We start from the raw sequence: 22,750 nt of genomic DNA, 5'->3' as shown, positions 1-22,750 counted from the left end.
TGTCACTGTGATCATGAAAATAGCCATTTTAAAAATTAACTGAATTATAAGTTAGAATTATAATTAGAACTAAAATTGGAATATAGTGATAACAAGATGCATGACATTATTAGTTCTGGTGAGAATCAGGGAATGCCTCTTACAGAAAGTAGCTTGGGGACTGGGTGTTGAAGAGTGGTGAGTGTTTTTACAGAAGCAGCATTACTGGGAGTCTAGACTCAGGAAGATCCTGATGGAGATGGGAGGCCTGTGGCACTGAAGGTCCCCAGCTCGGTCTCGTGTTTGTTCTAGGTGTGACGTGACCTAGAGGGCATTGTAGAAGAATCCTCTGTGGCAGGTTGTTGGAGAGGATGAGGATTGACCAAGCCTCCAATTTGAGGGCTGCTGATTGTTCAGATGAGAGGCACATTGATTCTGTACGAGGGTGATTGCCCAAATCTAAGATCTTGGCCATGAACTCTGGATTCACAAGACCTAGCAACTGTGGGGATTAGGCAGGATGGAAAGATGTGAAACAGGTGATTCTGTTTTTCAGAAGGGTGCCAGAATTGATATAGGAGTTGGGTTTCATTTTGATCTACTGATTTTGAGATATCTTTGGGACATCCTGTTGGTAATTTAGATCATGAATTCAGAAAAAATATTTAGTGTTGGTGACCTGTGTGTAGATATTTTCATGGGTTAGGTTTTAAATGGCTTCCCAGGTGGCGCCAATGGTAAAGAACATGCCTGCCAATACAGGAGACTTAAGGACCATCCCTGGGTGGAGAAGATCCCCTGGAGGAGGGCATGGTAACCCACTCCAATCATCTTGCCTGGAGAATCCCATGTACAGGGGAGCCTGGCGGGCTGAGGTCCATGGGTTTGCAAAGAATCAAGATACAACTGAAGTGACTTAGCATGTGTACAGATTTTGAAACTGTACACTCTTGGGCTTGTTCAGAGAGACGGTGGTGAGTGGTCCATAGTAAGAGCCCACAGGGGCCATTTAAAAGATGAGGAATCTCCATCATTATGGAGATTCAAAAGGAATCAAAAGCACCAGCAGCTTCTTGGATTCTAGACATCAACAAGAGTGTTTTGTAGCATCTTGTCTCATCATTTTAAAGATAGATTTTCCCCTTTGCAAGTGGTATTTCATCATGTCACATACACCGTGTTCATTGTCAACTTTTCACCTAACGGTTTTAGCATCCATTAATTATCTTTGCCTGAATGAATGATTTCATTAGGAGTTGAAAATGGTGATTTTTCTAATTCTATTAATTATTCGATTATTACGTGCATTCAATTCAGGTCAGTTCAGTTCATTCACTCAGTCGTGTCTGGTTCTTTGCGACCCCACGAATTGCAGCACGCCAGGCCTCCCTGTCCATCACCAACCCCTGGAGTTCACTCAGACTCACGTCCATCGAGTTGGTGATACCATCCAGCCATCTCATCCTCTGTCGTCCCCTTTTCCTCCTGCCCCCAATCCCTCCCAGCATCACAGTCTTCCAATGAGTCAACTCTTCGCATGAGGTGGCCAAAGTACTGGAGTTTCAGCTTTAGCATCATTCCTTCCAAAGAACACCCAGGGCTGATCTCCTTTAGAATGGACTGGTTTGATCTCCTTGCAGTCCAAGGGACTCTCAAGAGTCTTCTCCAACACCACAGTTCAAAAGCATCAATTCTTCGGTGCTCAGCTTTCTTCACAGTTCATCTCTCACATCCATACATGACCACTGGAAAAACCATAGCCTTGACTAAATGGACCTTTGTTGGCAAAGTAACGTCTCTGCTTTTCAATATGCTATCTAGGTTGGTCATAACTTTTCTTCCAAGGAGTAAGCATCTTTTAATTTCATGGCTGCAGTCACCATCTGCAGTGATTTTGGAGCCCAAAAAGATAAAGTCTGCCACTGTTTCCACTGTTTCCCCATCTATTTCCCATGAAGTGATGGGACCGGATGCCATGATCTTCGTTTTCTGAATGTTGAGCTGTAAGCCAACTTTTTCACTCTCCTCTTTCACTTTCATCAAGAGGTTTTTTAGTTCCTCTTCACTTTCTGCCGTAAGGGTGGTATCATCTGCATATCTGAGGTTATCGATATTTCTCCTGGCAATCTTGATTCCAGCTTGTGCTTCTTCCAACCCAGCGTTTCTCATCATGTACTCTGCATATAAGTTACTATGTTTTCTGAAAGGACAAGTTTTCCTCCTTGACTATTGGTTACTTTGAAATACCATTCCTACAGAAAAAGTAGGATGTATTTTTTTAATGCTCTCTGTTTGATTGTTCATTTTCAAAGTAGAGAGTTGGTATAATAATACTTTCTAATGGTGGGAAATGAATAGCAAAACCAGGTCCCTAGTCAATGTTAGGAGCACAAGATCCTTGATGTAAAACTTGTGCTTCTGTTTCTCCACCCTTCCATCTTTCCTGTCTTCATGGATCTTTTAGTTTCTGTCATTAATAAGTTTATCTGCCTTTTATGACTTATTTGAATGTCTGGTCAGTAAGTTTAGGGACTACCATGTGAAGCATAGATTTGCTTTGTTCTGAAGTTATTATGGTCAAGGAAGGGCTCTTAATATTTTGAGATACAGTGAACTTTAGTTGCTTCATTTGCTTGATTCCTTTCTTTAGACTTTGTCTGTGTCTTCTTCTTTGCCCTTTCCACGTTCTTATAAGCAAGGTCCGCACTTCATCGTGGGTGTGGAGCAGCAGCCTAATCTCACCAGCATTTTCCTTGTACTTGTGGTTGTGCCTCATCACAACTTTGACCCACAGTAACCAGAAGGATACAGAGTTTTTCTAGTAAAAAGTAGTTGCCGCTAATGGTAAATTCTACTATTGTGTTTTTAATGTTTACTTTCTGTAGTTTGGTTTTAAAAAGTTAAAAAGTTTCACGCTACAGTTTATACTGTAGCTATTTCACGCTACAGTTTATACTGTAATTATAATTATAGATTAAATTGTTTTTCAAAAGTCACAATATTGGCCTAGGTTCAGGATGACCAGTTCATTTTTAAGTTTTATCCTCTGATGGAACAGAAAACAGTATCCTGGTTTATTCCAAGGTCTATACAATCAATCCTATTATGTTACACTTTTTGTTTCTATGTGTGTGTTTGTTGCTAATGTGGTTTAAGTAATGAAGAATAAGAATCAATCATGTGTATGAAGATTTTTACAGCCAGACTACCCTCAACAAAGTTTTTAAGGAAAATATTTGGGTATTTAATGTGGGGCACTGATGTAAGTTAGCTGAAGTGAGGCTAACATTTTAAATTTGTTCTTTTAGAAGATACTTAGATTTAGCTATTGAACTGAAATGCTCAATTTTCCTACCTTATCCTAGCCTTCTCATATCTTTTCAGAACATTGAGATTAAGCCAAAGCTCTAAAGCCAAAGCAAGTTGTTATAAATTATTATTTGAAAGAAATACCTTGGCTGCTCTGGGGTATATTAAATAAATATTTATTAATCAAAGACATCTCATCTCAAGTATGTTGGGGTGAACAAATAATGTGTCTGCGATTCATGGCGTCGCAAAGAGTCGGACACGACTGAGCGACTGATCTGATCTGATCTGATTATGTACCATGTGTTGGGATAGGCTAATTTTTTTCTTCTCTCACTATTTGAATTAATGTTTACAACTAGCTTGTGAAGGAGGTAACTGAAGAGCCCAGAGTCTTCAATCTCTTACCCAAATTCCTGAAACTATGAAGATCTAAATAAAGAGCAAATTCATTCATCTTCTGTTCTAAATGTTTTTGGTAAATTATAGAAAACATCTTACAACATTATTCTAAGATTGGAAAGAAGAAGAAAAGAGAAATGCCATGATTGAGTGATGCTGAAAGTCTAGTATAGAAGTATTTCCTTGCAGAGGTTGACCCCAGAGGAGGGCAGAGTGTGTTGTTCTGTCTACTGTGCTCCTACCTGTGTGGCCACAGCCATCAGACTCCCTTTCCCAGGCAGGTGACTGCATTTCTGAGGTCTAACCTGGAGGAAATGACCTCAATCAGCTCTTTGATATCGACTAGGGGAAAACATTTTAAATATGTAGAATCATTTTTTTTTTTTCTGCTACTTTAGAAAAACCAGGTGCATCATTAATTTGCAAAGTCTGCTTTTTTACAAGACACCTTTTTGTTTCTTTTTGAATAGAAAGATGAAAACTACAGAAGCCTCCCACGGGACACTAGTAATTGGTCTAACCAATTTCAGAGAGACAATGCTCGCTCATCTCTAAGTGCCAGTCACCCAATGGTGGACAAGTGGCTGGAGAAGCAAGAACAGGTAACATAAACGCATCCTTCTACATGTGTCGGTGATATAACTTCCTGGCCCACCCCCTAGGCATTTCCCTCCATCACAGTGATGCTTGGAGATAAGTGGTTCTGCCCAACTGTAGTTAAATACCAGGCTCTGTATCTGAGTGTGTCTAACATAAATGTAGACTGTTTTGATGGTGGTCCCTGATCAAAGATTTCTCCTAAGCAGTTGCTGTAGATTCTCAAAAATTATACACCATAGAGCTTTTTAGGTTGTGAGGCACAGATATTTGGTATGAATAATGCAGTTTATAAGTAGACTTTCAAGGCCACCCATGGGGGACTTCCCTGGCAGTCCAGGGGTTAAGACTTCACCTTCCAATGCAGGGGCTGCAGGTTTGACCCCTGGTTGGGGAGCTGAGATCCCACATGCCTCACAGCCGAAAAACCAAAACATAAAAAAACAGAAGTAATATTGTAACAAATTTAATAAAAACTTTAAAAATGGTCTATATAAAAAAGGGGGACTTAAAAAAATCACCCATGGGTTCCCCTCTCTATTGAGAGGCAATAAAGTCAAAAGATCTGAAGGGATGAAATAAAAATTTCTGTTACCCCTGACTTCACTTTATGGGAGAAATAGACATTCTATTATTGTTTTAGCAATTGTCAGGTTAAGACCAGGACCTGTTGTAGGCATCTGTGTTTTCGCAGTTGCTTAGTTCACTCTGCAGGGTAGCCAACTCCAATTCACAAAATCAAAAATTGGTCACCACTCAGCATACATAATGGCTTCCTATCTTAGGAAGGGGACTGTTTGCCGTTTGTATGAAAACTAAGAGGTTTTCTGCTAAGTTTTGATGTATAAAAAAATTCTTGCAGTGTCATTTAAAAAAAAGTGTTAATTGCTTATTGTTAGTCACAGTGTTTTCTCTGTAGTTTTAATAGTATTGATATTAAAAATCTGTGTATTTGGTTCCCGCATCACTTATTTTCTTTAAAAAGTTCATATGGATCACAAACTAGGTGAGTACTCAGTGACAGAATGCTTTGTTGTGCATTTGTTTCAGTAATTTCTAAAATTATTGATAATGTGGTTGCCTAGATACTGGAATAAGCTGTTTTTCAATTTAGATTAATGATATCAGTGGAAGGAAACCCTATTCTACTGAATTCATCTCAGTCTATTTTTTCAGTATAATCTCCTAAAAGAGTTCTATGTATGTGGGATATTTGAACAATAAAAAATGACAGTTTGCCTTTGATACCTGCAATGGTATGATTTTTATCCTATAGTAAGGAGCATAAAACTTTGTGTGATGGAAAATTTTTTAAATAATTAAAAAGCCATTGAAGTTCTAGTAGGAAGAACAAGTGATAAAAACAAGTGAAAAACCAGTGGTAATGAAATAGTAATACCGATTAAAGTCCATGAGATTATCACTTTGAAGTAAAGTTTTTTTATTGTTTACTTTTTATTTGAAAAAAAAAAGTAGTACAATAAATTTTAAAGACAGCACAGAGTTCTGATGCATGCTTCACTTGGCTTAGTGATAACAGCTAACATAAATAACCACATTATCAAAAAGTTGAAACAACACTATTAACTAAACTATTATTTGGTTTCTACCAGTTTTTACTTGCATTCTTTTGATGTATGTGTGTTAGTCGCTCAGTCATGTCCGACTCTTTGTGATTCCATGGATTATAGCCCACCAGTCTCCTCTGTTGCCGTTTCCTTCTGCAGGGGTTTTGATGTATAAATTTATGAAAAATTTCTTTTTGGAGTGTAGTTGCTTTACAGTGTAAGTTTCTGCAGGATGGCAAAGTGAATCAGCTATACATATACATACATCCCCCTCTTTTGTGGATTTCCTTCCCATTTAGGTCACCACACTGTGTTGAGTAGAGTTCCCTGTGCTACTTCAGCTCTCACTGAAGTAACTTTTTAAAATGAAGATGGTTTAGCTGGGCCTGGGATCAGACTGGAAGCTACCCTCTGTTCACCTTGTATGGTGTTTGGGCGCTTGGTCACCTTGTCTGCCGCTCAGTTTATTCATATAGCAGATGAGTTTATCATCGAACCTGCCTCATCAGTGATGTAATACCTGCTGAGGGTTTACAGTCAGGCCTGGTACCCAGAAAGACTCACTGTGTCTTAGTGTATTTGTTGGAAAAACATTGGGTGTGAATACAGAACATCTGGATTGCGTGATAAGGAAGCACTCCTTGCTCCTGTAACAAGAAGTCTGGGGGAAGGGCAGAGGGGGCTTCATTTTTGGCCCGGTGGCCTCCCTCAAGGCCTGGGGTCCCCAGCTTTTCTGGGAGTCTCCCGAGGTCTCCACTAGTCTTTTCCTGCCTGATTCAGACCATCAAGTCCTTGCAGAGGAAGGAGGCCATGCCCTTCTCTTCACTGTGGCTCACTTGAAAGCAGATAAGCTTTTCCTGCCAGCTTGCCTCTTTCCTTACCCACCAGATGCCTTCCGTATTTTGTTGTTCAGAATCACGTGACTTGCCTGCCCATTTCTAAGTCAAAGGCAGTAAAGTACCTGCCTTGGTTTAGACTAATCAAACTTGACCTCCTGGAACTGGGGGTGGAAATGGGGGTTTACCTTTCCTGAAACACAGTTGCTTGTCACTAAACAAAACCACGCGCGCGCGCGCACACACACACACACATACACACACACACACACACAATCAGGGCTCTGTTCCAGCAAAAGTTGCTGAATCTGATCTTTTTTTCTGTTTGCAAGATTCAGAAGAAAAAAATATTGGCAGCCCAGAGTTTCTAAAATATGATACATTTAATTATTTCCGAAAATATAACTTTGTCTTACTGTTGCGATTGTAGGCCTGTAAAGAAAGTAAAATAGCTTTTCTTTGTAATTTTGGAATTTCTTTTTAAGCAAAAGGGACTCATTGAGAAGCCACACAAATACCTACCCCAACCCCAAATAAGCCTTGTTTGCTTCTGTCGAAGTTATCTAAAGTATTTGTTCTATGATAAAAAAGTTTTTTTTTAAAAAGTATTTTTTTAGTCTATGTAGCCCACTGTAGATGACATTAGCTAATTGCTAATTGATTCCTGAGCCCACAGCATCTTTTTCCTTAGCTTAAGAAATGATGATTCATTCATTAAATTTAGTGGTTTACCAGGAGCTGGATAATTAACCAACCTGAAAACTACTTAACTAGACAGGAAGAGCAAAAACAAAATTCATATTAAAACTTTGGCTTAAAGTAAACACAGTTGTTTGGATAGAAGAGGACAAATAAGTTATGCTGGATACACTGGAAATCTAGTCCAGCCATTCTCATTTAATTGTGGATTTATTCATTTAATTGTTGCCACGAGTCATCTGACTTTAATGGCCTGATGCCTCCTCTGTGGCTTTTTTTTTTTCCCTGCCTTAATTTTTGCCATTAAAAATAAAGTAAAGGAGTGGCATCAGGTAGATAAAAGAATGTTTCATATGTTTTTAAAAAAAAAGTCAGCCCTTGCCTTTAGGATTTGAGATCACAAGGGTGGAACTGATATCTTCTCTTAGTTATGCCATCTGTCCTGAAGAGGTCAAGAGAGTTCCAGATTTTATATGCCTGCAGTGGTTTTGTTTTTGCTCTATTTCCTACTAGAGTGCTTCTCATTATCTGTTTTTTGAAGGCAATTATGCCCACATCAGCTGTGCCAATGGGAATAAACAGTAGGGATGAAAAGGACAAAGGAGGGTGTGCATGCTGAGTTAGCAGGCACATCTGGAAGCTGAGGTGCTTTCCCTTTTGTGGATGGACCCTACATAAGAGGGCTACTGAATCTTCCTTCCCTCTGAGTGTTGCTAAGTTACACCTCTGTGACCAGAGGTAGGCAGTATACTGAACTCTGACCCAGGAAGCACTTGGAGTCAAACTTAACATGATTATGGAATCATGACTGACTCACTGCTCAGAATAGCCTGTAGCTGCATCCTACATCAAGATCATCTCAGAAGGTAGGACTGCTGCTGCTGCTGCTGCTAAGTCGCTTCAGTCGTGTCTGACCCTGTGCAACTCCATAGACGGTAGCCCACTAGGCTCCTCTGTCCCTGGGATTCTCCAGGCAAGAACACTGGAGTGGGTTGCCATTTCCTTCTCCAATGCATGAGAGTGAAAAGTGAAAGTGAAGTCACTCAGTCGTGCCCGACTCTTAGTGACCCCATGGACTGCAGCCTACCAGGCTCCTCTGTCCATGGGATTTTCCAGGCAAGAGTACTGGAGTAGGGTGCCATTGCCTTCTCCGGAAGGTAGGACTGAGCATCCTTCAAAAGCAACCTTTTCTTACCTCAGTCAGTTGACTTCCTTCTTCTGAGAGCACTCAGAGGAAGCACAGAGGATGTGAAGACTAAATCAGTGTTTGTTGTGTTGCCTTTAAAAAGTTCTCCTGGGACTTCCCTGGTGGTCCAATAGCTAGGACTCTGAGCTTTCCCTGCAGGGGGCATTAGTTGGAACCCTGGTGGGGGCACTAAAATCCCACATGCCATGCAGCCAACAAGTTTTATAAAAATAATAAAATTAGGTCTTAAATAAATAAAACGTAAAAAAAGAAAAATTCTCCTGCTTTAAAAATTTTGATTCTAAGATCTAAGTAACAAAAAATGCAATGAAGTCCTTAGTTTTGATGTGTGGCTGTGTTTTAAGAAATCTGAATTTCTTTTTATGATTACCACTTCCCTGACTCTGCATGGACTATAATATCGGCAGATAATAGATCATAAGCTGCCTTTGTTCTTATATCCCCACGGTTTATTGCAGCTAATAAATTCCACAAAAGAGGAGGCAGGATCTTTACAATATATGATTGGGAGAATTTGGGACCAGAACTGTAGAGGGACCTTAAGGGAAATTTAAGCTAATTGGGAGCCTGCCATTTCCACTACCTTGTCTGGGTGAACAGGCCTGAAGCCAATTAACAGAAAGAGTGGTCAGGTGGAAGGCACATTCCAGCCCCCACTTACGCTGTGTTACAGGGGACGACTGCCCTGACCTTTAGAGGAAAGTCCATGCTTTAAGGTTTTTTCCATCAAGCAAAAACTTCATCTAATTGGCAGGTTATACTGAGGGAGGCAGACTCGGGGAAAGCCTTAAATGTGTGGTGATGGCGAGATTCAGGCTTGACATTGAATGTGCTGCCCCCGCCCCGCTGGAGCCTGTGAGGCTGTGAGTTTTAGAAGCGCTGACCTGCCTTTTTCCTTCTGATTTTGTGTACTTCTGTCACTGTCTCCAGACGGGATGCTCTTGCCCCATACTTTTTCATGTCGACAGGACATTTCTGACTTATGAGCACTTCTTCCTTCGAAATGAAGGTGGCTAATCCAGGGAGGGATAGGTTTGTTTTTATGTCAGCTGTGTTTGTTGAGTCCTAGAGATTATAATGAGAAAATAATTGACTGTTAAATAGAAAACAGATGTAATAAAATAATGCCAGAGAATGAATGTTTATCGTTGGTTTTATTTGCAAAAAAAAAAGAGTCCAACATTGTCTGCTTATCCTGATGCTTTTTAAAGTTTTGAAAATATTTACACATTATGACTACTACTCACGTGCTACACAGTGAGTATACTCACAAATCATAGAAAAGGTTTTTATTTTTCGTTATAATTTGTTTAAGGCCAAATTTTTGAAGATCTGGGGCAGGAGTAAATTTTAAAAATTAGAGCCTGGGGACTTCCCTGGTGGTCAGGTGTCTGAAGCCTCCACACTCCCAATGCAGGGGGCCTGGCTTCCATTCTTGATCAGGGAACTAGATCTTACATATTGCATCTAAGAGTTCTAATGCTGCAACTAAGACCCAGTGCAGCCAAATAAATAAATAAGTAAAAATAAGTATTAAAACATAAAAGTTAGAGTCTGTTTTGGATGTGAATAAGCAGTGTGTGAAGAAACATTTTTAGAATGGATACGTGTATAGGTATGGCTGGGCCCCTTCACTGTTCACCAGAAACTGCCACAACATTGTTAATTGGCTACAAATACAAAATAAAATAAAAAGCTTTATTTAGGGGAAAAAAAGAGAAACTTTTAAGCTTATCCAGATTTTTATACAGGGATAATTTAAACAATGAGTAAGTCGGTCAGTAATTCCTCACGGTCCTAGGTCTTGCCTGTTTCGCCCTGGTGTGATGAATGACAGGGGCCAAGAGTCACGCCATGGGCCCTGTCTGCACACCTCTCTTTGAGGCTGAGTTTTCTTTCATCTACATGCACAGGGGCAGATCCTCATTCTTTCCCAAGTGCTTAAAATCCTTTTCTAAACGGGGAAGAAAAAAAATCTCCTTTCAATGACACTTAGAACCATCCAGATGACATGAATAAGTTGTTTTCCAGAATATGAACTGATCATACTTTCTTAATGACAAAATTAGGAGGTGGCTTCCTCAGAAACCTGATAACAACAGCTGCAAACCCGTCACTGAAATGACTGCAGGGTCATCCAGTTAGAACCGGGAATCACGATGGAAATTCTGACCGGGGAACTGGCCGGGCTTTGTGGTCTCTGCCGACATTAACGGAACAGGAGGTTAGGGTCTGGTGCTGCCAGATAGTAATTAGAATGTGTTTTGTTTGTTGTTTCTTTAGCACATAGACACTGAGGAACCAAAAGACTGGATTATCTGGTTAAAAATAATCAAAGGTCCTTGCCTCCCAATTCTCAAATTCTACAGTTTTCTATTAAAAGGTAGGAGATCTATTAATATTATTTCCTAGTTGGCAAAGTTTGGCAGAACTTGTGCAGAAGCAAGTATAATTGCGTTCCCCTCTAGCAGCAGCAAATGTAGAAACAAGAAACATTGATCGTTTTAAAATTAAATTTAGTTTTCATTATAAAATGCCAGAGAGTTTCTTCATAGCAGAAACCTGTCATGTTCACAATAACACCAAAAATAAAACCCAAACAACCTCTGAAGTGAGGTGTCATGTCTCTTGGATATGCCAAGAGCAGATTGTCTTGGACTTTGATAACGGGGTGCCTACCATAATAAGACATGTCTTTACATTAGTTAAGGTTTAAAACATGATTAAAGTGACTTCTGTGTACATGACACATATTATTTCTCATAAACCCTACACATTTTCTACTTGTATTATCAAAGAACTGTGGACTCATAGCATCAAATACAAAATCAGGACTGGAAGGCAAGGGGCTGGTGGACATTTAAGAAGGGCACACTAGTTTGCCGGGGAGCCTTGCCAAAGCACATGCAGGGCCACTTTCATGAGAGCGATAAGCTGCATTTTACTCTTATCTAAACTCATAATTCACTGGCGGGGCCTTGACTGGGTTGTGTAAACTCTGCAAACTTCATTTTCAGTGCAGACAAAATGGGAAAATAATGCCCACTGTTGGAGTGTGTGCAGATGAAGTGAGCGAACACATACCCAAACTCAGATCCAGCTTTTGGTGCATCATGGGCACTTGCTCAGTGCTGCTTTCCTGTCTCAATTTTAGGGGAGAATGGGCTTAATGGTTACACCTCACTTAACGCTCTCTAGTTTTGAGTCACTGAAATGTTATTTTCTCCGAGCATATTAGGTGTCCCACTTGGTGTGCTGGGCTGGTTCGTTTTCATCCCTGGTGTATTCTAATGCCATCATCATCCTTCCAGAATTGGATTCTTGCTTCCATGGCATCTTATCAGAATTAGAATACAAGTTAATCATTTTAAATCATCTCTGGTTCTTCTCTGAAGAACCTAGTCTGACATAAGAATGACATTAGTGTTAATTTCTGTGTCTGTGTCCGTGTTTTATATTCCCTTCTGTTTTTGGCAAACAAGTGTGGTTTTGATACGATTAGACCAATGGCAGCCCACTCCCGTACTCTTGCCTGGAAAATCCCATGGACGGAGGAGCCTGGTGGGCTGCAGTCCATGGGTTGCGAAGAGTCAGACATGACTGAGCAACTTTACTTTCACTTTTCACTTTCATGCATTGGAGAAGGAAATGGCAACCCACTCCAGTGTTCTTGCCTGGAGAATCCCAGGGACGGGGGAGCCTCATGGGCTGCCGTCTATGGGGTCGCACAGAGTCGGACACGACTGAAGCAACTTAGCAGCAGTAGCAGCAGCAGCAGACCTAAGGATACCGCTTAAGAATGCTAAGTGTCTTAGGAGGGCTTCTGTTCTGCCACTTTCTAAGCATCTGAGTCCCTTTGTGAATGGAGGACGCTCCGGAGGCGTAGTGCTGCTCTTTGGTTTTTGGAGTGTTGGGTTGGGGGTAGTTCGGTTTAATGGGAACTAGTCAATTCTCCTGTTCCTTTATGACTGGCCCTTTTTATTGCTTCTTTGGCCTATGGAGCTAAAAGCCTGGGAGCAGCAGGGAAGTGCGTCTGAAATTCTACTGAGTGAAAAATCTTTGGTGGTGTGTGGATTAACCTTCACGGGGTGTCTGTTAGTAGCTGATGATTTCCTTGCCTGTGAATATAGCTGCTATAACTCGATGTTTAGAGCTTGTGCTGTGGATAAAGGCCCATTTTCTTTTTTAGCTACGACCCTCAGGTGCCTTTTCATATATTCATTGCAGGCAGTCTTCAAGATTTTTGTTGTGAGCTGCACGATTAAATATGACTATGAAAAGAATACAGGTTTTCTCCTCTCTCTTCTACATTCACTGAGCAGTGAACTGCTCTCTTTTAAAGAAATTTGGTGAAGAAGTTGCATTAAAATCTTTAGCTTACAGTATGTTGTCTTCCCTGCCCGTGTCCTGCAGCCTGCCTATAGCAAGTGAATCCCTCATAGGCCATTTTAAATTTGGGGGTTTTGTGATCTAGGTAGGTATAGTTTTTTCAAAGTCAGTCTCATACAGGCTTTTTCCAGCTACCTTCAACAGGATTCTGGAATGGTCCTGAAAAAAATGGCTATTTTTAAACACTAAAGCGTTTTGCTCAATGTTTGTGTGTTCTTTTCTCCCACTGAGGCCTGGGTATATGTGCCCTGTAGTATTTTCATTGGGTCTGTGTATCTGTGAGCTATTTTTTCCTTCAGTTTTTCCCTCCTTTCTTTCTCTTTCTGCTCTTATGGCTGAAGGAGGTTGTTGATCAGCTTTCTTCAATATCTGAAAAGATTTTAAAGAAGAAAGTACTGAAAATAAACATGTAGTTTCCATAATATAAAGGACTTCCCTGTAGCTCAAATGATAAAGAATCAGCCTGCAATGCAAGAGACCAGGATTCGATCCCTAGGTTGGGAAGATCCTCTGGAGAAGGGAGTGGCAAGTTACTCCAGTATTCTTGCCTGGAGAATCCCATGGACAGAGGAGCCTGTGGGCTACAGTCTGTGGGGTTGCAAATTGTCGGACATGACTGAGAGACTAACACACCCATTTCCATAATATAACCTCAATAGCATTGCAAGGGAGATGGGTTTGGAGTGGGCTTTTTGGGTTTTACTTCATGTTTTTATAGAAATACATACTCCTTTGCAATAAGAACGTATTACTTGTAATATTTTTATTTTTAGCAAATCAAGCTTTATAAGATTGAAAGATGGAGTAATGTTTTCTCTCTTTCTCTTTATTAAGCAAATACTGTAATCACCAAGTTATAAGATAAAATGGCAATGTGGATATTTATCAGAATCAGGTTAAAACTTTTGAGAAGCAGAGTGTTTCTTCCTGCCTGCTGTATTCCTTCACTTCTCTGAAGTCATTCTTGTGTTCTCTGGTTCCTCCTGTTCCCAGCAGTGTGTTTACACACCTACCTTGGCGCGTGCTGCCGCCCTCCTCATACCTGGAGGAAATTTCCCTAAGGTCAGCAGCCCTCACCTCTGCTTTGTCCGCTGTGCCTTCTCAGTCAGAGGACTTTGCCTTTGTGTTTATTTCTTCCCTACGCAGCCCTGAGTGTGTGTATGTGTGTGTCTCTGCACTCGGTCGTCTAGTCAGCAGCTATAGGCTACCCACTGCCGCATTCTTGGGCTTCCCTGGTGGCTCAGACAGGAAAGAATCCGCCTGCAATGCAAGAGACCTGGTTTGATTGCTGGGTTGGGAAGATCCCCTGGAGGAAAGCATGGCAACCCACTCTAATATTCTTGCTTGGAGAATCCCACGAACAGAGGAGCCTGGTGGGCTACAGTCCATGGGGTCACAAACAGTGGGCCACGACTGAGCAACTAAACCCAGCACACTCATTAACACTGGCCCTGTCCCACAAGCTCTTATCTCCTGGCTGCCCTGCCAATTCAGACTCAGTTCCTTCCTTCCTTTTTTTTAAATGTCTTTTTTTTAAATTGTGGTAAAAATCACAAAATATAAAACATACTATTTTAGCCATATTTAATTGTGCAGTTCAGTGGCACTAAGCCCATTCACGTTGTTGTGCATCTCTGACCATCATCCATCTCCTGAAGTTTTCACCTGAAACTGAAGCTCTGTCCTCATTAAGCAGTAAGTCCCCCTCCCCACAGCCCACCCCCACCACCTGGCCCCTGGCATCTCCTGATGTACTTTCTGACCATGATTTGACTATTCTAGGTACCTTGTATAAGTGGAATCAAACCGTATTCATCTGCCCCTTCTGTATGTTGGAATGCATTTTTAAGGTTAACTTAACATACATCCTACAAACAGATTGCACCTTCTGCCCCCTGCACGCCCCCCCTCCCGCCCCCGCTCCGGCCATGTTATACAGCGGGCCCTCACCAGCCGTCTGTCTCATATGTAATAGTGTACATGCATCAATCCCAATCTCCCAACCCATCCCACACCACCCTCCTTGGTGTCCACAGGTTTGTTCTTTATGTTCTTTATCTTTCATGTCTCCCCCCACCCCCCACCCCTCCCTAATCCTCATGCTTGAAGGAGGGGCACATTCCTGCAGCCTCAGGCTATTGTCTCTTCTTTCCTTAGCCTTTTCTTTATTACACTTATGAATTTGAATTTATCTTTGTTTATGTCTGTTTCCATGCACCAAAATGGCACAGGCATCATCCTGGTTACTATTTGTTTGTAGCTCTGACTCATCCCCCATGTGTTTTTGAGTGAAAAAGTGTTTTGAGAAATTTGAAGGAGAAAGTCCATAATGATTTTACTTTTCCTGATACCATGTATTGCAGGTTGATTCTTTGTTGGGTGGACTAGATTGGCTATTTTTATGCCATATGATATGATCCTGTGATTTTTATTAGTTACCAGCTAAAAACTGCAGGTTATAGGTAAAGCAAAGAAAAACTGTTAAATATTAAGACATGTACATAAGTCAGCTTTATGCATGTGGTTATACTTCTCAGTCATCAATGTTTGGCCACATCCTTGCTTGTTTTGCAAGGGGTGCAAGTTTTACACCAAAAACCAGGTCTGATGGAGAGCGTGGTCTTCGTCATTTATAGACTTATTTAATCACTTCTTACCTTTCCCTGAGAGTGTCTTGTAACTGAACATGGTGTTAAAAGGTGAGCCTGAGCAGTCTGTTACCAGCAGTGTCTCTGCATCCTTATAATTTTTGCTGTATCACAGGTTACAGTTGCCCTGGGAAAGACACCTGAGGCTTTTCAGGCTTTTAAAGCTTTCTAGAGAACATCATGATCGTAGAAGGTGCAAGCTGCTGGGACGTACTTAAGGGAGGCATTAGTGGGACATTAAAAAAAGCCCCCTAAAATGTTGCTCACGTTCCAACATAGTCACCGATTCTATTAGCTCTAAAGTTTTTAATTACTTGAATATTTAAAATATTTAATTATCAGAAAATGTGAAATTACTCTGTGGTTGTAGCTAAAGCGACAGATTAATTTTCCATTTAATTGGAAAACAATATTTGAACAAGTTGTTTGATTATATTTAATATTTTATAAGCAAGTAAGTTGAATGTAATATATTCTCTCCTGAATATATCATATATTTTGTTTGTTTCAGAGCTGTTTTCTTGCTGTTTAAAAATTGTTTTTCAGAGAGTTCTGAGGTTTGTATTGTCATTAGAATGAATATGAATTATAGTTATTACTCTTGTACCCCAGGCTAGCAAAAATTTTATTTTCTTTTAGGGACAAATTTTCTTATTCTGGGAACATTGGAGTTTCATATTTACATGTTCAGTGTATAACATGTGGATATTATAAATTCTGAGCTACCATTAGCATTTTAGATCTAGTATATAGATTTTTGATATTATTTTCTTCTTCCAATTCTGAGTAACATCTCTTCTTATACACGGATATTTCATATAAAATTGAATTTTAGAAATTATTTTCCAAAAGAGATGTGATGTCCTTTATTTCTTATGGAACTGAACAAAAGGTTTTTTAGTAAAATGAACTGATTCTTATAGAAAGATAACCCACACAGTCTGTAGAGAATTTTTAAAAAGAAATTAATACTAACAGGTGTCCCTGTTTATTTCTATAATCTGGGCTCATTGGATATCTAGTGAGATGAGTGATGAGAATTATGGGGTCTTCTCTGTTATCCTGAAAAATAGTATACTCGTTGGACTATATGGAGATTAATTTGATGATATGATTTCTTTTTTTAAATAAAAATGTTAAGATATGTTATTTAAGTTTGGTAAAGGTGATATATTCATAGTCCACAAATCACACATTACACATGGATATTACAAAATACTGCCTTCCAGTGTCCGGCTCTCCTCCCTTTATGCAATCACTGTTCCTGGATTCTTAGGGATCCTTTCACATAGTACCATTCTTTTCTAAGCTAACGTGAAAATATATTCTTTTTTCACATTTTTGCATGAATACTATCCATCATCTTCTGAGCTTTGACTTCTCTGCTGAGAATGATTGGGCAGTCTTTTTATATTGAAACATAAATAGTGTCTGTTTATGAAACAGTTTAGTAATTTTCCTTTGTACAGATGGGACATTGTCTGCTGATAAGCACTCTGCTGTTCACTGGGCTTTGCACCCTAATGAATAACGTTTGTCCTTAAGCTACTTGGCATTGACTGTCTCGTGGATAGATACCTAAAATTGAAATTGTACATTTGTGGGTTTGTATGAGAGTATATACACATGTAACTTTGATGGATGTTTCCAGACTGACCTCAGTAGATATTGGACTAGCTTATACTCCCATCAACCGGAAAAGGCAATGGCACCCCACTCCAGTACACTTGCCTGGAAAATCCCATGGATGGCAGAGCCTGGTAGGCTGCAGTCCATGGGGTCGCTAAGAGTCAGACATGACTGAGCGACTTTACTTTCACTTTTCACTTTCATGCATTGGAGAAGGAAATGGCAACCCACTCCAGTGTTCTTGCCTGGAGAATCCCAGGTACGGGGGAGCCTGGTGGGCTGCTGTCTCTGGGGTCACACAGAGTCAGACATGACTGGAGTGACTTAGCAGCAGCAGCATACACCCATCAACAATGCCCAGGAGACCCCCTGCACTCTGTCATGTTACCTTATAATATGAGGTTCTGTGAAATCTGTTCAGCTGACAAGATGTGCCTTTAAAATTCCTCCCTTTCCATGCTCTCTAGAACAGAAGCGGTGTTGACTCAGTTGGCAGCATGTGAGCTGAGAATGGGCTTCCTTTCCTCTTCAGGAGAGCGTGTCACTCAATCCCTGTCTTCCTGGAAGGAAAAGGAAGCCTTAGGGGTAGGGGTGGAGGTTCTTGTTATTCCTTCACAGACAAAAGACACAGTAGTAGTAGTTTTTTTCTGTTTTTAATTCTTTCCATTCTATTTGTTTTTTGGCCATGCCGTGTGGCATGTGGGATCTTAGTTCTCCGAGCAGGGATCAAGCCAACACCACCTGCTTTGGAAGCATGGGATCTTAACTGCTGGACTGCCAGGGAAGTCAGTGTTTCTGCTGTGGGTGGGTCTTCCTGCTGCTCTTTCACTGACATCCCAGTGCTTTTCCCCTTACTCTGGCACTGCCACCTGCCTGCACCTTCTTTGGTCTCCAGATTCATGTTGCTCTTCCATCGCTGGCTTTTTGAACATGCTGGTTGACTCTCCCTTCCTCTCTTCCTAACTCCTCTCCTTTGATCAGAACTAGGAGAGCTCCACCTCTGGAGAGGTCCTGACACCTGCCTCCCGTGACCCATTATCCTCTCCTCTTCCTTCTGGCCAAACCAAAAGAAGGTGCACACAGCAACTGCTGATTCCCTTTCTTTCCAACATAGCAATTATGTTTAGCATAGCCTAGCATCAGGCTTCATTTTAAATGTGTCTTTTTCTTTTAATGAGAGCATGCCTGTATTTGTTGCTCTGGGTTCTGTTTTTGAGGGAGGCATGCGTTAACTTCTGGTGGCATGAGATCTCTTTCACAACCTTTGCATCTAAACACAACTTTACTTTCATTGAATGCACTTGTAGTTGTAAAGGGCTACCTATTTTTAATTTTTGTATCTAAACAGTTCTTCTCGTGAAACATTTTTGTAGCAAACATTTCGATAAAAAATATACTATTCCTTAGTATATCTTTCCTTACATTGAATGTTTAACTTTTCAAGAATCTCTTCTAGATTAAGTTGGGGAAAATTTGAAGGGAGGGCAAGGAAAGTTAGATTATATCAGCAGAAATCTAGGCTTTTGGACTTACTCCTATTTTAAGTCCCTGGAGGAACTAATTTTCCTGAGAACTTTGTATTTTAATCATAAACAGACCTGATTCAGTAATACTTTCATAAACCTTTGGCTGAGAGTTTGGCATTAATGTCCTGAACTCATAGAAAGAGAAACATATTTTTGTGGATTGGCCAAGAAAAATAGGTCTCAATTCAAATAAAAATAATGTTTGTTATTTTAAAAAGATTTTTTCCACTGAGTTATGTGTTAAACTTTTGCTAATTTAGTTGTCTAATATTGGACATGACTTAGCCAGCAATTTGATATACTTTCTGTGGCTCAATATAATGACTATTTGAGTTTTTACAATTTTGCTCTTGAGTAGGAGTTAAGTTGAATTAGGGTATACATAATTATTTAATTAACTTTTATTATTTATTTTGTAGATTTATATAAAAAGATACATCCCACGTCTTATTTCCTTCAATATATTGGAAACCGTAAAATATGCGGGGGATTTTATTGATGGTGAACATGTCTTCTTTAAGGTGTGTTGTGCATTTTTCTTTCTGTAAGTGGCTGGACTAGCATTTTGTATCTACTGGATCCCTAGGAAGTCTTTCTCTTGGCTTCTCTGCCATTCTGTCCGTAAGCTCACTCACTGCTTTATTTGCAGAAATCCCTTTCTTTTGCTCTGCCTGAGTGTGTGCAGGTCATTTTTCTAAATGGAATTTTATGTGCTCTTCTTTGGCATGACCTTTTAGTTTCTCTTCCCATCCCTCCAGCCTTATGTTACCCACAAATACTAGCCAACTACTTCTTTCTAGATATCTTTTAGCCATTTTTTACACTTTCTTCCAAGCAGAGGGGAAGTGGTCCCTAGTCTGAAGGGCAGTGTGAGGTAAAGCCCCTAGTTCCGGACCTGACCTGCCGTCCACATCCAGTTGTGTGATCCGTCGCAGCCTCTGGATGCCAGGATGACCTCACCCCCTGTGAAATGGTCTGCAGTTCATTTCCGAATGTTTCCTAGAGCTAGAAAATTCTATGATTGTCAGTGACTTTCTTATTTTTTGTCATTTTGCCATGAGTCTCCCAGGTTTCAAACTAATTTTGCTTTTTCTCTTCCTTCTACTGCTTCTTGTTTTATCTGTTGCCAGGTGCTACATATTATACCTTTAGTCTGGCGTGTATCTGTGCCTTTCTACTTTCTTTGCACCTGTTCGCACTTCAGCCTCACTCCCTTCGACTGGACTCGTGTAGCATTTGTCTCCCTCCACCATCTGTCCCTTCCTTAGTCAATGCTGCATCTTCCTGTTTGCTTCATCTTTCAAACCACCATTTGTATTGCATCACCTCCAAGTGTAAAGGCATTAAAAATCTCTCTCCTGCACTGATTTAAAATTAACCACATTAGCTGGGTGTTCTGAGAATTCTGCAATCCAGAATCCTAGTTAACTTTTTTTAGGCTTTATCTCCTACTGTGGCCTCATGCAGCTCCTATGTCAGACTTCTGTGCCTTCCTTTTTAATGAACATTCTCTTTCTTCTGCCTCCAGTGTCCCCCCACCTTTAGAGTCAGTGTTGTGTCATTATTAGCTTAGTCCAGTCTCTGGTGTGTTTTGTTTTTGGCTGTGCTGCACCATTTGAGAGATCTTAGTTCCCTGGCCAGGGATTGAACCCGGACCCTCAACAGTGAAAGTGCTGAGTCCTAACCCCTGGACTGCCAGGGAAGTCACATATGTTTTGAGTGCTCACTCTGAGACATCAACCTGCTTGAGAACAGAGTGGTTAGAACAAGAAGAGGTCCAGATTAGGTCCTAGTTCATGCTTCTTAACTGGGATCCTAAATAAGCTGCTTAATCTCTAACTTCCTAGAGGGGTGGGCATAACCTGGATGGAAATTGTCACTTACGGAAAAGCAGTATTCCAAAAGCCTCTCTGGAGAACAAGGAGGCTGGTAAAATTTTTAGGAACTCCAAATCATTGATTTCAGTTAATGATCTTTCCACAAAGCACCAGTTTTTGTCTCATGCATCAGGTGCACTCAATATGCCAGCAAATTTGGAAAACTCAGCAGTGGCCACAGAACTGGAAAAGGTCAGTTTTCAGTCCAATCCCAAAGAAAGGCAATGCCAAAGAATGCTCAAGGGAAAGGGAAGTCACTCAGTCGTGTCCGACTCTTTGCGACCCCATGGACTGCAGCCTACTAGGCTCCCCTGTCCATGGGATTTCCCAGGCAAGAGTACTGGAGTGGGGTGCCATTGCATTCTCCAAAGAATGCTCAAACTACTGTACAATTGCACTCATCTCACACGCTAGCAAAGTAACGCTCAAAATTCTCCAACCCAGGCTTTGCAATATGTGAACCGTGAACTTCCAGATGTTCAAGCTGATTTTAGAAAAGGCAGAGGAACCAGAAATCAAATTGCCAACATCCACTGGATCACTGAAAAAGCAAGAGAGTTCCAGAAAAACATCTATTTCTGCCTTATTGACTATGCCAAAGCCTTTGACTGTGTGGATCACAATAAACTGTGGAAAATTCTTCAAGAGATGGGAATACCAGACCACCTGACCTGCCTCTTGAGAAACCTATATGCAGGTCAGGAAGCAACAGTTAGAACTGGACATGGAACAACAGACTGGTTCCAAATAGGAAAAGGAGTACATCAAGGCTGTATATTGTCACCCTGCTTATTTAACTTATATGCAGAGTGCATCATGAAAAACACTGGGCTGGAAGAAGCACAAGCTGGAATCAAGATTGCCAAGAGAAATCTCAGTAACCTCAGATATGCAGATGACACCACCCTTATGGCAGAAAGTGAAGAGGAACTAAAAAGCCTCTTGATGAAAGTGAAAGAGGAGAGTAGAAAAGCTGACTTAAAGCTCAACATTCAGAAAACTAAGATCATGGCATCTGGTCCCATTACTTCATGGCAAATAGATGGGGAAACAGTGGAAACAGTGGCAGACTTTATATTTCTGGGATCCAAAATCACTGCAGATGGTGATTGCAGCCATGAAATTAAAATACATTTACTCCTTGGAAGGAAAGTTATGACCAATTTAGATAGCGTATTCAAAAGCAAAGACATTACTTTGCCAGCGAAGGTCCATCTAGTCAAGGCTATGGTTTTTCCAGTGGTCATGTATGGATGAGAGAGTTGGACTGTGAAGAAAGCTGAGTGCCGAAGAATTGATGCTTTTGAACTGTGGTGTTGGTGAAGACTCTTGAGAGTCCCTTGGACTGCAAGGAGATTCAACCAGTCCATTCTAAAGGAGATGAGTCCTGGGTGTTCATTGGAAGGACTGATGCTAAAGCTGAAACTCCAATACTTTGGCCACCTCATGTGAAGAGTTGACTCACTGGAAAAAACTCTGATGCTGGGAGGGATTGGGGGCAGGAGGAGAAGGGGACAACAGAGGATGAGATGGCTGGATGGCATCACAGACTCAATGGACATGAGTTTGAGTGAACTCTGGGAGTTTATGATGGACAGGAAGGCCTGGCATGCTGCGGTTCATGAGGTCGCAAAGAGTTGGACACGACTGAGCGACTGAACTGAACTGAACTGAATTGATCAGGTGTTATTTTCATTGCTTTTGAGTCAGAGATGTTCTGGTGTGAGGAGGTGATGTCCTGTGCTCATAACCACATGCTCAGACTTGACTTCCGCTTTGAGGGACTTCCTAGTCTGACCGCTATGAGATGCTCTTTCCTTCTCTGGGCAATTAGGGAAATTATTGATACCCTTTTTTTTCTTTTTTCTTTTTTTACTAACAGTTTTTCAGAAGCTTTAATGACCTCCTCATAGTGGTTAACAGCTTATGCTCCTAAACCCTGAAAAACTATGGTCACTTTGATTTGACTCTTTGGCTCTTAAAAATTTTGTTATCTTAAAAATTATGTTATTTGTAAAATAGTGGATGGTATTCACTTTGGGTCTTGAAAGATGACAGCGGTACCCCTGGTAAAGCCAGGTTAT

General features: G+C 40.7%; 1 protein-coding gene across 20 annotated transcripts in view; it reads left to right on the top strand.

The window, feature by feature from the left end:
- The window catches only part of PARD3 (par-3 family cell polarity regulator), a 588,875-nt gene that overhangs the window by 283,628 nt on the left and 282,497 nt on the right, over positions 1 to 22,750 (top strand). For 17 of the 20 annotated variants that reach the window (XM_027560026.1, XM_027560020.1, XM_027560017.1 and 14 more), the window contains exon 5: positions 4,161 to 4,292. The exons of the other annotated variants lie outside the window; for them this stretch is intronic. In XM_027560026.1, the coding sequence (XP_027415827.1) occupies positions 4,161 to 4,292 (132 nt within the window). The remainder of the gene's footprint in view (positions 1 to 4,160; positions 4,293 to 22,750) is intronic. 20 annotated transcript variants of the gene reach the window in all.

This window comes from Bos indicus x Bos taurus, chromosome 13, assembly GCF_003369695.1.
Source record: "Bos indicus x Bos taurus breed Angus x Brahman F1 hybrid chromosome 13, Bos_hybrid_MaternalHap_v2.0, whole genome shotgun sequence".
NCBI classification, from domain to species: domain Eukaryota; kingdom Metazoa; phylum Chordata; class Mammalia; order Artiodactyla; family Bovidae; genus Bos; species Bos indicus x Bos taurus.
This window is presented reverse-complemented; position numbering and strand designations above follow the sequence as displayed.